Source organism: Mobula hypostoma, chromosome 23 (genome assembly GCF_963921235.1).
Source record: "Mobula hypostoma chromosome 23, sMobHyp1.1, whole genome shotgun sequence".
Taxonomy (NCBI): domain Eukaryota; kingdom Metazoa; phylum Chordata; class Chondrichthyes; order Myliobatiformes; family Myliobatidae; genus Mobula; species Mobula hypostoma.
The window spans coordinates 53,944,301-53,960,475 of record NC_086119.1 but is presented as its reverse complement, the minus strand read 5'-3'; the positions used below and the strand labels follow the sequence as shown (position 1 = coordinate 53,960,475).

The 16,175-nt window shown below is 44.9% G+C and overlaps 1 protein-coding gene across 2 annotated transcripts in view; it reads right to left on the bottom strand.

Annotated features, from left to right (window-relative positions):
- ncf1 (neutrophil cytosolic factor 1) overlaps nt 1-16,175 on the bottom strand; it is a 107,871-nt gene that overhangs the window by 54,594 nt on the left and 37,102 nt on the right. For both annotated transcript variants that reach the window (XM_063031248.1, XM_063031249.1), the window contains exons 3-4: nt 5,574-5,649; nt 1,982-2,147 (exon numbers count right to left, since the gene is read on the bottom strand). In XM_063031248.1, the coding sequence (XP_062887318.1) occupies nt 1,982-2,147; nt 5,574-5,649 (242 nt within the window). The remainder of the gene's footprint in view (nt 1-1,981; nt 2,148-5,573; nt 5,650-16,175) is intronic.

The window sequence follows — 16,175 nt, the reverse complement described above, 5'->3', positions numbered from 1 at the left end:
ATGACTTCCACTTGACTGACAACATTTTCCGAATCTCCTACTTCTTTAGGAATGAATTCCCACTTTTCCCAATAGTTGAAGCTAAGCTAACTGTCCATGCCTTGTCCATGAGAAATTTCTTTAGCCAGAGGGTAGGTTTATGTGGAACTTATCCTTTCTTCAATAGTACTATTAAAACATAGAAACATAAAACGTAGAAAATAGGTGCAGGAGTAGGCCGTTCGGCCCTTCAAGCCTGCACCGCCATTCAGTATGATCATGGCTGATCATCCAACTCAGAACCCTGTACCTGCCTTCTCTCCATACCCCCTGATCCCTTTAGCCACAAGGGCCATATCTAACTCCCTCTTAAATATAGCCATAGAACTGGTCTCAACTGTTTCCTGTGACAGAGAATTCCACAGATTCACCACTCTCTGTGTGAAGAAGTTTTTCCTCATCTCGGTCCTAAAAGGCTTCCCCTTTATCCTCAAACTGTGACCCCTCGTTCCGGACTTCCCCAACATCGGGACAATCTTCCTGCATCTAGCCTGTCCAATCCCTTTAGGATTTTATACGTTTCAATCAGATCCCCCCTCAATCTTCTAAATTCCAACGAGTATAAGCCTAGTTCATCCAGTCTTTCATCATATGAAAGTCCTGCCATCCCAGGAATCAATCTGGTGAACCTTCTTTGTACTCCTTCTATGGCAAGGATGTCTTTCCTCAGATTAGGGGACCAAAACTGCACACAATACTCCAGGTGTGGTCTCACCAAGGCCTTGTACAACTGCAGTAGTACCTCCCTGCTCCTGTACTCGTATCCTCTCGCTATAAATGCCAGCATACCATTTGCCTTTTTCACTGCCTGCTGTACCTGCATGCCCACTTTCAATGACTGGTGTATAATGACACCCAGGTCTCGTTGCACCTCCCCTTTTCCTAATCGGCCACCATTCAGATAATAATCTGTTTTCCTGTTTTTGCCACCAAAGTGGATAACTTCACATTTATCCACATTAAATTGCATCTGCCATGAATTTGCCCACTCACCCAACCTATCCAAGTCACCCTGCATCCTCTTAGCATCCTCTTCACAGCTAACACTGCCGCCCATCTTCGTGTCATCCGCAAACTTGGAGATGCTGCATTTAATTCCCTCATCTAAGTCATTAATATATATTCTAAACAACTGGGGTCCCAGCACCGAGCCTTGCAGTACCCCACTAGTCACTGCCTGCCATTCTGAAAAGGTCCCGTTTATTCCCACTCTTTGCTTCCCGTCTGCCAACCAATTCTCTATCCACATCAATACCTTACCCCCAATACCGTGTGCTTTAAGTTTGCACACTAATCTCCTGTGTGGGACCTTGTCAAAAGCCTTTTGAAAATTCAAATATACCACATCCACTGGTTCTCCCCTATCCACTCTACTAGTTACATCCTCAAAAAATTCTATAAGATTCGTCAGACATAATTTTCCTTTCACAAATCCATGCTGTCTTTGTCCGATGATTTCACCGCTTTCCAAATGTGCTGTTATCACATCTTTGATAACTGACTCCAGCAGTTTCCCCACCACCGACGTTAGGCTAACCGGTCTATAATTCCCCGGTTTCTCTCTCCCTCCTTTTTTAAAAAGTGGGGTTACATTAGCCACCCTAATTATTATTTGTGCAGTACTTTGAATTGTCTGGGATCTCTCCAAACTGAAAGGAGCTGATCACAGAAATAAACCTTCAGCCTACCCTGTCCATGTTGAAAATCTTCCACACTAATCCCATTTACAAGTGTGTGAACATTCCCTTAAGCCCTACCATTCCTGGTGTGTGTTCTATTCTCATTACTCCTAGCAAAGTGCATCACCTTACATTTATCAGTCATTGCCATTGTTCTGTCTGTCTTATCAACATCCCCCTTCTGTCCTGGCCCTTGACTGTCTCCAGCCTCTGACTATCTCTACGTGAAGCAGAAGGGTGATGATTGGATGAACCATACTCACGGGTGAGGATTAGGGACGGCAACATCACCAGGGCGAACCTGAAGGAAGTTGACAATCCACTGACAGTGTGAGATCTTGGGAGGCTGGCTGAGCAGCGTTTGTAAGTAGTCAGCGAGGGTGCTCTGTCTGTTCTCTGTGGTTTTGTGACCTTCCAACCATCTGGGAGCTGTGAAGGGTAAAGACCATTAGAAAATAAGACATAGGAGTGTGATCAGGCCATTCAGCCCATAGCATCTACTCCACAATTTCATGGACCTTACAGGTCAAGAACCTATCAACCTCTGCTTTAAATATACCCAATGACTTGACTTCCACAGCGTCTGCGGCAATAAATTCCACAGATTCACCAGCTTCTGCCTAAAGAAATTCCTCGTCATCTCTGTTTTAAATAGACATTCTAGTATTCTGAGACTGTGCTCTCCAGTCCTAGACTCCCCGCCTATTGGAAACATCCTCTCAAAGTCCACTCTGTCAGGCCTAGCAACTGCCAATAGTTTTCAATGAGATTCCCCCGCTCATTCTTATAAACTCCAGTGAGTACAAGCAAACGCTCCACATACAATAACCCTTTCATTCCATAATCATTCTCATAAACCTCCTCCAGACTCTTCTTCAACACCAGCACATCCCTTATTAAATCAAAACACTCACAACACTCCAAATGTGGTCTGACCAATATTTTATAAAGCCTCAGCATTATATCCTTGCTTTTATACTTTAGTCCGATCAAAATGAAGGCTAATGCTGCTTTCCTGACACCTGCCTCAACATTCAAGTTAACCTTTAGTGAATCCTACACTTGGACTCCCAAGTCTCTTTGCGCCTCTAATTTCTGGGTTTGCTCCCTGTCTAGAAAATAGTCTACACTTAATTTTCTTCTACCAGAATGCATGAAGTAGTATTCCATCTGCTACTTCTTTGCACATTCTTCTAATCTGTCCTCCTGTAGGCTTCTCATTGCCTCAATGCTGCGTGCCGCCTATCTTTCATCATTCACACACTTGGCCACAAAGCCAGCATGGATTCCATCATTCAGGTCATTGACATATAATGTGGGATAACACCTCATAACTTCTCTCTGCCCTGGAGGTTCAGCAGGGAGTACATTCAGATTGGAGGGTTGTGACTAGTGGTGTCCCACAAGGATCTGTTCTGGGACCTCTACTTTTCGTGATTTTTATTAACGACCTGGATGTGGGGGTAGAAGGGTGGGTTGGCAAGTTTGCAGACGACACAAAGGTTGGTGGTGTTGTAGATAGTGTAGAGGATTGTCGAAGATTGCAGAGAGACATTGATAGGATGCAGAAGTGGGCTGAGAAGTGGCAGATGGAGTTCAACCCGGAGAAGTGTGAGGTGGTACACTTTGGAAAGACAAACTCCAAGGCAGAGTACAAAGTAAATGGCAGGATACTTGGTAGTGTGGAGGAGCAGAGGGATCTCGGGGTACATGTCCACAGATCCCTGAAAGTTGCCTCACAGGTGGATAGGGTAGTTAAGAAAGTTTATGGGGTGTTAGCTTTCATAAGTCGAGGGATAGAGTTTAAGAGTCGCGATGTAATGATGCAGCTCTATAAAACTCTGGTTAGGCCACACTTGGAGTACTGTGTCCAGTTCTGGTCACCTCACTATAGGAAGGATGTGGAAGCATTGGAAAGGGTACAGAGGAGATTTACCAGGATGCTGCCTGGTTTAGAAAGTATGCATTATGATCAGAGATTAAGGGAGCTAGGGCTTTACTCTTTGGAGAGGAGGAGGATGAGAGGAGACATGATAGAGGTGTACAAGATAATAAGAGGAATAGATAGAGTGGATAGCCAGCACCTCTTCCCCAGGGCACCATTGCTCAGTACAAGAGGACATGGCTTTAAGGTAAGGAGTGGGAAGTTCAAGGGGGATATTAGAGGAAGGTTTTTTACTCAGAGAGTGGTTGGTGTGTGGAATGCACTGCCTGAGTCAGTGGTGGAGGCAGATACACTAGTGAAATTTAAGAGACTACTAGACAGGTATATGGAGGAATTTAAGGTGGGGGTTTATATGGAAGGTAGGATTTAAGGGTCGGCACAACATTGTGGGCCGAAGGGCCTGTACTGTGCTATACTATTCTATGTTCTATGTTCTATGGCCTTCTGTGTGAGAGATTATGGCTCAGATCGCAGCTTCATAGATGAGAGATCATGGCTCAAGGATCTGATTCAGTTTCTTCATTAAGTAACCGAAAAGGTCAATGAGGACAGGGTGGTAAACGTGGACTATATGGACTTCAGTAACACCTTTGATAAGGTTCCATAAGGTAAGCAGCTCTGGAAGGTTAGTTCCTATGAGATTCGGGGAGAGTAGTTAAATCAATACACAATTGTCTTGATGGTAAGAGAAGAGGCTGTTAGTTGAGTGTTGACTGGAGGCCTGTGACTATCAGTGTTCTCCCACTGCCAGTGCAGAGCCTGTTGTTATTACAGCAGGATCTTGACCAGATGGGTAAGTGAGCCAAAGATTGTTAAATAGAGTTTAAGTTAGGTAAGTAGGAAGTATTGGATTTTGGAAAGTCAGATCAAGATAGGAGTTTCACTGTGAATGGTACAAGTGTTGTCAAATAGAGGGACCATGTCTGGATTACAGAATAGCAGGTGTTTGCTATTTAGAGGCAAATTAGGGCGGATAAGTCTCCAGGGTCTGACAAGATGTCCCCTCATATCTTGTGGGAAGCTAGTGCAGAAATTGCAGGGGCCCTCGCATAGGCATTAAAAAAATCCTTAGTCATAGGTGAGATGCGGGAGGAATAGTTACTGTTGTTCAGTTATTCAAGAAAGAATTTAAGAATAAGCCTGGAAATTATAGTCCAATGAGCCTGACTTCAGTAGTGGGTGTGGCTTGCTTTTATTGTTTGTATGATTTGCGTTTGTTTTCCTCTCTCTGCACATTGGGTGTTGGGTCTCTTATTAAACTGAGTTCTTTGTTTTGTGGCAGTTTGTAAGCAGACAAATCTCGAGGCTGTATAATTTAGACTTATTTTGATAATAGATGTGCTTTGAACTTGACACATGGATTAATCCTGTCCCTCAGAATTGTTTCCAGTAACTCCTTGTGTTATTAGAGTCACAGAGTCACAGGCTTTAATTACCTGGCCTAGCTTTACTGCCATTTCTCAAATAAAGGAACATTTATAGAAAAGTACAGCACAGAAACAGGCCCTTTGGCCCATCTAGTCCATGCCAAATTATTTAAATTGCCTAGTCCCATTGACCTGCACTGGGACTATATTCCTACCATCCACGGACCTATCCAAGCCTCTCCTAGACGTAGAAATCAAGCTCGCATGCACCACTTGTGCTAGCAGCTCATTCCACACACTCACGACCCTCTGAATGAAGAGGTTTCCCTTCATGTCCCCCTCAAACTTTTCATCTTTCACCCTTAACCCATGTCCTCTGGTTGTAGTCCCATTCAACATCAGTGGAACAAGCCTGCTTGCATTTACCCTATCTATACCCCTCATAATTTTCTATACCTCTATCAAATCTTCTCTCAAGCTTCTACATTCCAAGCGATAAAGTCATTTGACACTCTTCCAGAATTATCACTGTTTCTGACCAACCTGGTAAATGTGGGAGAGTCCTGGCTTTGGGATCTATTTCTCCAGCTTCAATAGGAAACAGTTCCTTCAGCATTTTCTGATATAAAAGAACAACGTTGTTAGTGCAGATCTGCAGCACATACTGTAGCTATACAGCATTCCTGAATCAGAAACAGCAAACCCCTGCTCAAGCAAGGGTTCCAGAAATAAGTAACTAATTGAAAGGTGGATGCTGGAAATCTGAATTGAGGACAGAAGATGTTGAGAACACTCAGCAGGTCAGTCTGTATTTCTGGAGAGAAAGCTCTTCACCAGCTATGAGCTCCTGCTGAAATAGAGCTTAGCAGAGGCCGGAGTATCACCTCAGCTCACTTCCGCAGTACCTTGCTAGACCTGTCCTCTGGCAGGCACTGTCCACAATGAGCATTTTGAGAGCCACGAGCTGAACAAAGTTGAGAAGAAACTACCTCAGGCTGCGGCCTGAAGGCTAGGTGTAATAAGCTCAAAAATGCTATCATCGTGGGCCATGCGTTTCAGCCATTCTACCATGGTGAAGAAAGCAAAACCCAAGGGTGCCACAGCTGCAGGAGTGGAGTGATAGCCCCAGAATTCAGGCTGCTCTTGGTCAGTCCGCCGCTGTGCATGAGATGGGGAAAGCAGATCCTGGACTGTGAAGCTGGATGGGAGGATCAGGGATCAGGGACCATAACCAGTCGGTGGGACGTTGTCCCTATATTGTTGAGTGTTGGTCTTCAGCCCCCTCTACCTCTTCCCTGACGGTAGTAACGAGAAGAGGACATCTCCTGGAGTGTGAAGGTGCTTAGTGATCCATGCCACCTTTTTGTGGCACCGCCTCTTGAATTTGCCCTCGATAGTAGGGAGGGTTGTGTCCATGATGGAGCTGGCTGATTCCACAATCCTCTGCAGCCTCCATACATGCTGCGATACATCTGTAGGCATTTGCGAGAGTCTTTGGTGACATACTAAACCTTCTCAAACTCTCAGAGATTTAAAACCTCTGGCCTGCCTTCTTCTGTGATTGCAGCTATATGTTGCACCCAGGATGGATGCTTTGGGATGCTGACGCCCAGGAATTTGAAGCTGCTCATCACCCTCTCCACTGTTGTCCCATCAAGTTCAAGTTTGTTATCATTCAACCATACCCATGCATACCACCAAATAAAAAAAGTTTTCCCAGACCACACAACACATAAAGTGAAGTTACCACAAATAAATTAACAAATAATAAGGTGCATTTATGACACAATTTAAATAGTAAACAGTATAATGTTATTGGTACTTCATACATGATGAGTCCAGAGTGGTGGCAGGGAGTTCAGCAGTCTCACGACCTGGGGAAAGACACTGTATCCTGTCCTAACAGACCTTGTCCTAAAGCTACAGTACCTTCCGCTGGATGGTAGAGGATCAAAGAGATTGTTGGACGGATGGGAAGGATCCTGAGACTGTGTGCACAGCTCCCGAGAAATATCTCTAATGTGCGCAAACGAGATCCCAATTATCCTCTCAGCAATCCTCACAATGCTTTTTAGGGACGTAGCCAGATGCCGTGCAATTCCCGTATCAGATGGTGTGGCAGCTGGTTGAGACCCCCTCAGTCGTGCTCCTGTAAAAACTGGTTAGAAAGGGTTGGGGTGGGGTAGGGGAGGTTGACACACAGAGTGGACTTGCAGTCTTGAATGCCCTGCCACATGTGCCTGTGTCTCTGGAGTCACCGAGATGACTGTATATAGTTTGTGAATTATCCCGTTTTGCCTTCCAGGTGGCATGGGAAAGCCCAACTCTAGCTGACCTGAGAGATGTCTTATCCCCCGATCTGAAGGAAGCATCGCAATCTCTCAGCGGTGTCCAGACCTCTGCTGTCACCCAAGACTTCTGATTTGCCTTCAATAGATGAGTTTACTAACTTCTCAATGGAGCCAGTCACAGATCCGGCATATTTATCAAAGTTACTATGATGACCACAGGTAGCCGTCTCCCTGAATATCCTCCAGTCCAGCAATGCTGAGGTTGCTCCTTCTAGCCAGGTCTTTATCTCCCTCTGACCTGGTTTGATCTGTATGTCGGAATTACTGTAACAGATACGTAAGTCACCAGAGTATCCAAGGTGGGAGATTGGGGCAGGAAGCGTAAACCAGATCTAATGTGTTCTCACCTCTGGTAGCAAAGTCAATGAACTATTCTGTCAGCATGAGGCAGTGAGACTGTTGTGTGTTCTCCTGACCTCCTTGTCCTGACATTCACAATTAATTTCTTGCTCTTGATGACATTGAGTACAGTTGTTGCTATGACACCACTAAATCAGCTGACCTATCTCACTTCTGTACATCTCCTCATCACCATCTGAGACTCTGCCAACAACTGTGGTGTCATCAGTAGATATATTGATGGCATTTGAGCTACACCTACCACACAGTTATGATTGTAGAGCACAGCACACATCCTTGAGTTGTACCTGTGTTGACCGTCAGGAAGGAAGAGATCAGATTTCCTGATAGCTAACCATTTTAATTCCAATCCCTATCCCCATTTGGTCCATGGCCTGCCCTACTGCCAAAATGAGGAGACTCTCTGGTTGAAGGAGCAATGCCTGATAAAACCATAAAACCATAAGACATAGGAGCAGAATTAGGCCATCTGGCCCATAAAATCTGCTCCACCATTCAATCATGGCTGGTCCTTTTTTTCCTCCTCCTCAACCCTAGTTCCCAGCCTTCAGCTCGTAACCTTTGATGCCATGTCCAATCAAGAACCTATAAATCTCTGCCTTAAATACACCCAACAACCTGGGCTCTAAAGCAGCATGTGGCGACAAATTTCACAAATTCACCACCCTTTGGCTAAAGGAATTTCTCTGCATCTCTGTTTTGAAAGGGCACCCCTCCATTCTGAGGCTCTGCCCTCTTGTTCTAGACACGTCCACCATGGGAAACATCTAACACTATCTCTTTCAGAACCCTAGCGTGCAGTTCATCTGTTCTGGGTGACTTATGTACCTTTAGGTCTTTCAGCTTTTTGAGCACCTTCTCTCTTGTGATAGTAACTTCATCTACTCTGTCTGTGCCTTTCAAAATTTGAAAGGTTTCAATAAGATTCCACCCTACCCCTCATCCTTCTGAATTCCAGTGAGTACAGACCCAGAGCTATCATACGTTCCTTGTATCATAGCCCTTTCATTCCCGGAATCATTCTTGTAAACCATCTCTGGACCCTCTCCAATGCCAGCACATCTTTTCAAAGATGAGAGGCCCAAAACTGTTCACAATACTCAAGGTGAGGCCTCACCAGTGCCTTATAAAGCCTCAGTATCACATCTCTGCTCTTCTATTTTAGACCACTTGAAAGGAATGCTAAAATGGCATTTGCCTTCCTCACCACCAACTTGACCTGCAAGTTAACCTTTAGGGTGTTCTGCACAAGGACTCCCATGTCCCTTTGCATCTCAGATTTTTGTATTTTCTTCCCGTTTAGGAAATAGCCTGCACATTTATTTCTACTACCAAAGTGTATGACCATATATTTTCCAACATTGTATTTTATTTGCCACTGTCTTGCCCATTTACCTAATCTATCTAAGTCCTTCTGTATCCTACCTGTTTTCTCAACACTTCCTGCTCCTCCACCAATCTTCATATCATCTGCAAACCTGGCAAGAAAGCCATCTAAATCATTATTATATAGCATAAAAAGAAGCAGTCCCAACACCAACCCCTGCAGAACACCATTAGTCACTGGCAGCCAACCAGAAAAGGATCCTTTTATTCCCACTCGCTGCCTCCTACCAATCAGCCAATGCCCTAACCATGTTAGTAACTTCCCTGTAATACCATGGGCTCTTAACTTGGTAAGCAGCCTCATGTGTGGCCCTTGTCAAAATCCTTCTGAAAGTCCAAATATACAACATCCACTGCATCCCCTTTATCTATCCTACTTGTAATCTCCTCACAGAATTCCAACAGGTTTGTCAGTCAGGGTTTTCCCTGAAGGAAACCATGCTGACTTTGTATTATCTTGTCCTGTGTCACCAAGAACTCCAACACCTCATCCTTAACCATTGGTTCTAACATCTTCCCAACCACTGAGGTCAGGCTAACTGGTCTATAATTTCCTTTCTGCTGCCTTCCTCCTTTCTTAAAGAGTGGAGTAATATTAGCAATTGTCCAGTCCTCTGGCATCATGCCAAAGTTCAATGATTTTTGAAGTATCATTTCTAATGCCACCACTATCTCTAACACTATCTCTTTCAGAACCCTAGCGTGCAGTTCATCTGTTCTGGGTGACTTATGTACCTTTAGGTCTTTCAGCTTTTTGAGCACCTTCTCTCTTGTGATAGTAACTGCATCCACTTCTCTTCCTTCACCCACTACAACATCAGGCACACTGCTGGTGTCCTCCACAGTGAAGACTGATGCAACATGCTCATTTAATTCATCAGCCATCTCCTTGTCCCCCTGTTATTATTTCTCCTGCCTCATTTTCTAGCAGTCCTATATCCACTCTCATTTTTCTTTAATTTTTAACATACTTGAAATAAACTTTTACTATCCACATTGATATTATTTGCTAGTTTGCTTTCATATTTCATCTTATCTCTTCTAATGATTTTTTAATTGCTCTCTGTGGGTTTTTTAAAACTTCCCAGTCCTCTATCTTCCTACGTGGCCTATCAGTGGCATCAAGAGAGCTTTACCAAGAAGGATTTCTCACAGGTCGGCGGCGGTTATTTAAAATAGGAGCTTCGAGAGCATTAGTCCATCGTACGTGGCCTATCAGCGGCTAAATCCGGAGCAGCAATCGTGAGTTAAATAGCAGGGAAGCTTCAGGCATAAAAGGGAGACACTGCCTAGCAGAGCAGTCATCAACGGAGTGGTCTGAGGCAGAGTGGTGAGGCTTTGGCTCATTTGGGCTTCGACAATATTGGCAAATGTTCAGGGGATATTTGTGTGGAGTTCTGCATAGGTACGTTCCAATGAGACAGGGAAGTTATGGTAGGGTACAGGAACCGTGGTGTACAAAGGCTGTAATAAATCTAGTCAAGAAGAAAAGAAAAGTTTACAAAAGGATCAGAAAGCTAGGTAATGTTAGAGATCTAGAAGACTATAAGGCGAACAGGAAGGAGCTTAAGAAGGAAATTAGAAGAGCCAGAAGGGGCCATGAGAAGGCCTTGGCGGGCAGGATTAAGGAAAACCCCAAGGCATTCTACAAGTATGTGAAGAGCAAGAGGATAAGACGTGAAAGAATAGGACCAGTCAAGTGTGACAGTGAGAAAGTGTGTATGGAACCGGAGGAAATAGCAGAGGTACTTAATGAATACTTTGCTTCAGTATTCACTATGGAAAAGGATCTTGGTGATTGTAGTGATAACTTGCAGCAGACTGAAAAGCTTGAGCATGTAGATATTAAGAAAGAGGATGTGCTGGAGCTTTCAGAAAGCATCAAGTTGGATAAGTCGCCGGGACCAGATGAGATGTACCCCAGGCTACTGTGGGAGGCGAGGGAGGAGATTGCTGAGCCTCTAGCGATGATCTTTCCATCATCAATGGGGACGGGAGAGGTTCCGGAGGATTGGAGGGTTGCGAATGTTGTTCCTTTATTCAAGAAAGGGAGTAGAGATAGCCCAGGAAATTATAGACCAGTGAGTCTTACTTCAGTGGATGGTAAGTTGATGGAGAAGATCCTGAGAGGCAGGATTTATGAATATTTGGAGATGTATAATATGATTAGCAATAGTCAGCATGGCTTTGTCAAAGGCAGGTCATGCCTATTGAATTTTTTGAGGATGTGACTAAACACATTGATGAAGAAAGAGCAGTAGATGTAGTGTATATGGATTTCAGCAAGGCATTTGATAAGGTACCCCATACAAGGCTTATTGAGAAAGTAAGGAGGCATGGGAATCCAAAGGGACATTGCTTTGTGGATCCAGAACTGGTTTGACCACAGAAGGCAAGGAGTGGTTGTAGATGGGTCATATTCTACATGGAGGTCGGTGACCAGTGGTGTGCCTCAGGGATCTGTTCTGGGACCCTTACACTTTGTGATTTTTATAAATGACCTGGATGAGGAAGTGAAGGGATGGGTTAGTAAGTTTGCTGATGACACAAAAGTTGGGGGTGTTGTGGATAGTGTAGAGGACTGTCAGAGGCTACAGCAGGACATTGATAAGATGCAAAACTGGGCTGAGAAGTGGCAGATGGAGTTCAACCCAGATAAGTGTGAAGTGGTTCATTTCGGTAGGTCAAATATGATGGCAGAATATAGTATTAATGGTAAGACTCTTGGCAGTGTGGAGGATCAGAGGGATCTTGGGGTCTGAGTCCATAGGACGCTCAAAGCAGCTGCACAGGTTGACTCTGTGGCTAAGAAGGCATATGGTGTATTGGCTTTCATTAATCGTGGAATTGAATTTAGGAGCTGAGAGGTAATGTTGCAGCTATATAGGACCCTGGTCAGACCACACTTGGAGTACTGTGCTCAGTTCTGGTCGTTTCACTACAGGAAGGATATGGAAGCCATAGAAAGGGTGCAGAGGAGATTTACAAGGATGTTGCCTGGATTGGGGAGCATGCCTTATGAAAACAGGTTGAGTGAACTCGGCCTTTTCTCCTTGGATCGATGGAGGATGCAGAGGTGAACTGACTGAGGTGTATAAGATGATGAGAGGCATTGATCATGTGGATAGCTTTTTCCCAGGGCTGAAATGGCTGCCCCAAGAGGGCACAGGTTTAAGGTGCTTGGGGGTAGGTACAGAGGAGATGTCAGGGGTAAATTTTTTACGCAGTGAGTGGTGAGTGCATGGAATGGGCTGCCGGCAACAGTGCTGGAGGCGGATATGAAAGGGTCTATGGGTAGCCCTAGTAATTTCTAAGGTAGGGACATGTTCAGCACAAATTTGTGGGCCAAAGGGCCTGTATTGTGCTGTAGGTTTCCTATGTTTCTATGTTTCTAAAATTTATTATCAGAGTATGTACGTGTCTCTATATACAACCTTGAGATTCTTTTTCCTGTGAACATACTCAGCAAATCAATAGAAAAATAACTGTAAACAGAATCAAGGAAAGAGAAAGAGTGGAGGAGACAACAAATGGTTGAAATAGAAATAGAAATAAATAGCAATAAATAATGAGAGCATGAAATAACAAGATAAAGAGTCATTAAAGTGGGATCACTGGTTGTGGGAACATCTCAATAGATGGGTGTAGTTATCCCCTTTTGTTCAATAGCCTGATGGTTGAGGGGTAGTAACTGTTCTTGAAGCTGGTGGTCCGAGTCCTGAGGGAATCGTACCTGTTGCCTGATGGAGCAGCGAGAAAGGAGCTCAGCTTGGGTGGAGAGGATTTTTGATGATGCGTGCTACATATCCTGTAGCTCAATAGTTGGGGGGCTTTACCCGTAATGTACTGGGATGAAACAATTACTTTTTATAGCATTTTCCATTCAAAGGCATTGGTATTCCAGGCCATAATACAGCCAGTCAATATACTTGCCCCCACACATCTATAGAAGTTTGTCGAGGTTTTTAATTTCATGCTGAATCACTGTAACCTTCTGAGGAAGTAGAGGTACTGTCATGCTTTCTTTGTAATTATGATGGGTCCAGGACAGGTCCTCTGAGAGAGTGACACCCAGGAAGTTAAAGTTACTGACCCTCTGCACCTCCAATCCTCTCACCAGGACTGGCTCATGGACCTCTGGTTTCCCTCTCCTGAAGTCTACAGTTCGCTCCTCGGTCTGACTGACACTGAGTGAGAAGTTGTGGTTATGACACCACTCAGCTACATTTTCAGTCTCCCTCCTGCATTCATTACCGCCTTTGCTATAGCCCATGGCAGCAGTATCATCAGCAAACTTGAGTATGGTGTTGGAGCTGTACTTAGCCACACAGTCACAGGTGTAAAGTGAGTAGAGCAGGGGCTGAGCACACAGCCCTGTGGTGCTCCTGTGCTGATGGAGACTGCAGAGATGTTTTTGCCAATCCGAACTGACTGGGGTCCTCAGGTAAGGAAATCCTGGATTCAATTCCACAAGGGAGCCCAGGTGTTGGAGTTTACTGATAGGTTTTGAGGGGATGATAATATTAAATGCCGAGCTGTAATTGATAAAGAGTATCCTGATGTATGCACCTTTGCTGTGAAGATGTTCCAGGGTTGTGTGAAGAGCCAATGAGATGGCACACACTGTCCACCTGTTGTCCAAGTAGGGAAACTGGGGCCAATTTGCCTACTCAGAAAGGAGATGATAAGTCTCAACACCTGCCTCTCAAAACAGTTTATCACAGTGGATGTAAGTGCACATTGAAGCAGGTTACGAAGCTGGTATGGTTGGAGCCAGTTTGAAGCAGGTGGGACCACACACTGCTGAAGCGAAAGGCTAAGGATATTCATGAGCACCCCAGCCAGCTGGTCAGCACAGGTCTTCAGTGCCAGGTACTCCATTCAGACCAGATGCTTGTTTTGGATTCTCCCTCTTGAAGGCGGCCCACACATCACCTTGCCCTTTCCTTCCCCACTCTGGTTTCCTCTTATCTCTTCTCGTCTCCTCACCTCACCCGCATATCACCTCCCCCGGTGCACTTTCTCCCAGGGTTTTCTCTCTTCTCCTGTCAGATTCTTCTTTTCCAGCCCTTTACATTTTCCACCCACCTGGCCTCACCTATTACTTTCTATCTTGTCCTCCTTCCCCTCTTGCCACCTTTTCATTCTGGCTTCTTCCTCTTTTTTCCCCAGTCCTGATGAAGGCTATTAACCCGAAATGTTCCATGTTTATTCATTTCCATAAATGTTGCCTGACCTGTGAGTTCCTCCAGCATTTTGTACGTGTTAGCGAGGAAAAGATGTTATTTCTGATCCATATTGACTACGGTTTGCTGATGAGGAAATCAAGGATTCTGTTGTGGAGGGAAGTTCCAGAGGCCCAGATTTTGATGTTTGTTGACTGGTACTGAGGGGATGATGGTGTGGAATGCTGAGATGTAATTGTTAACAGCAGCCTGACATATGTTGCTCAGTTGTCAAGGCACTCCAAAGCTGAGTGCGAGGCAGTGAGATAGTAGGTGCTGTAGAGCAGTTGCAGCAGTAGGCAAATTGCCTCTGGGTCCTTACTCAGACAGGGGGTAATTCTAGCTATGACTAACCTCTCAAAGCACTTCACAGGTGCTTTGTTGGTGCTACCAGGCAATAGTCACTGAGGCAGCTCATCCTGCTCTTCCTGGCGTCAGAATGATTCCTGCCCTTTTAAAGCAGGTGGGAACCTCAAGGCACAGCAGGAGAGAGTGCGGAGAGAGCTTACCATGATGCTGCCTGGTTTACAGGAAATGTGCTAAGAGGAGAGGCTGGACAATCTGGGGCTGCTTTCTCCAGAGTGGCTGATGTGAGATATGATAGTTTTATAAAATTATGCGAGGTATAGATAGAGTAGAAAACCATTTTGCCCCAAGACTGAAATTTCTAACCCTAGAGGACATGTAATTAAGCTGAAAGGGGAAAAGTACAAAGAGATATGTGAAACAAGTCTTTTTTTGCAAGGACTTACCAAGAATCTGCTGATTCCAATTAGCTGTCCTTAGTTCTTAGTTCCTGTCCAGTACTCTCATATTTTGCCCTGCTCCAATTTAATACTCTCTTGTAAGACCCATACTTATGCATAATGTTACGTACCCCGTAACTGGGTTGCCAAACCAGCAGAAATGGATCACTCAGTTGGAGTCTAGAGTACTAGAACTAAGAAAGTTTTATTAAAGAAACAAGCAACACAGTAATCGAAAGGATAATAAATGCAACAGTTCAGCGATGATAAACACACATGTGCACAGAATTAAGATAACAGCATCAATCAAGCTCTATCGTTGTCTAGGGGTAAATGACCAAATTTCAAAGTGACTCAAAGTTCAGTCCAGTTTAGTAGTTCAGTTCACAGTAATCGTTGCCATGGCGATGGACAACATGGGGGGAGAGAGAGAGAGAACAGGAACAACTATTCATACACGGCTTCACTCACAGACCGGCGAGATGGCTCACAAGCAACTTTTGGGCGGGTCCTTGGTGATATCACCTGAGGTCACCGACTGTGACCCCTCCTCCAGATGCGGTTGATCCTCTGCAGTGAACCCGGCACCCAGGCAAGGGCGGACACACACCGGGTTCCCGCTGATCGTACCTTTCCACCCTGGCCGTTGTCTGGTACTTCTCACCGACTCGTGAGAAGCGTACCGCTTCCAGGGTCTCGTTACCTCGGGTGGCGTGTGTGTCCGCCTTAGCGAACCTGTCCCTTTTTACCCCCCTGCTGGGGTATCGCCTGTCCATCACTTCAAACAGTTCAGGGTTCAAAGGGGGAGCCGCTCCAGACAGCTCTCTCTCCCCCGTCCCTTCATTACACATCTCCAGACGCTGCTCCATTGTTCCTTATCTCTCCTTCCCCTGAGGACAGGTGGCAGACCACTTGCTGATGTTACTGATGCTAACCCAGGCCAGCAAACATTTTAATTTTATGTGTATTCTCGTCACAATAACTATCCATAATCTTAAGGCATTGTGATCATTATCTCCTAAGTGTTCCCCCACTCTGTCACCAAACATCTGGTCCAGTATGGCCTCTCCTCTTGTT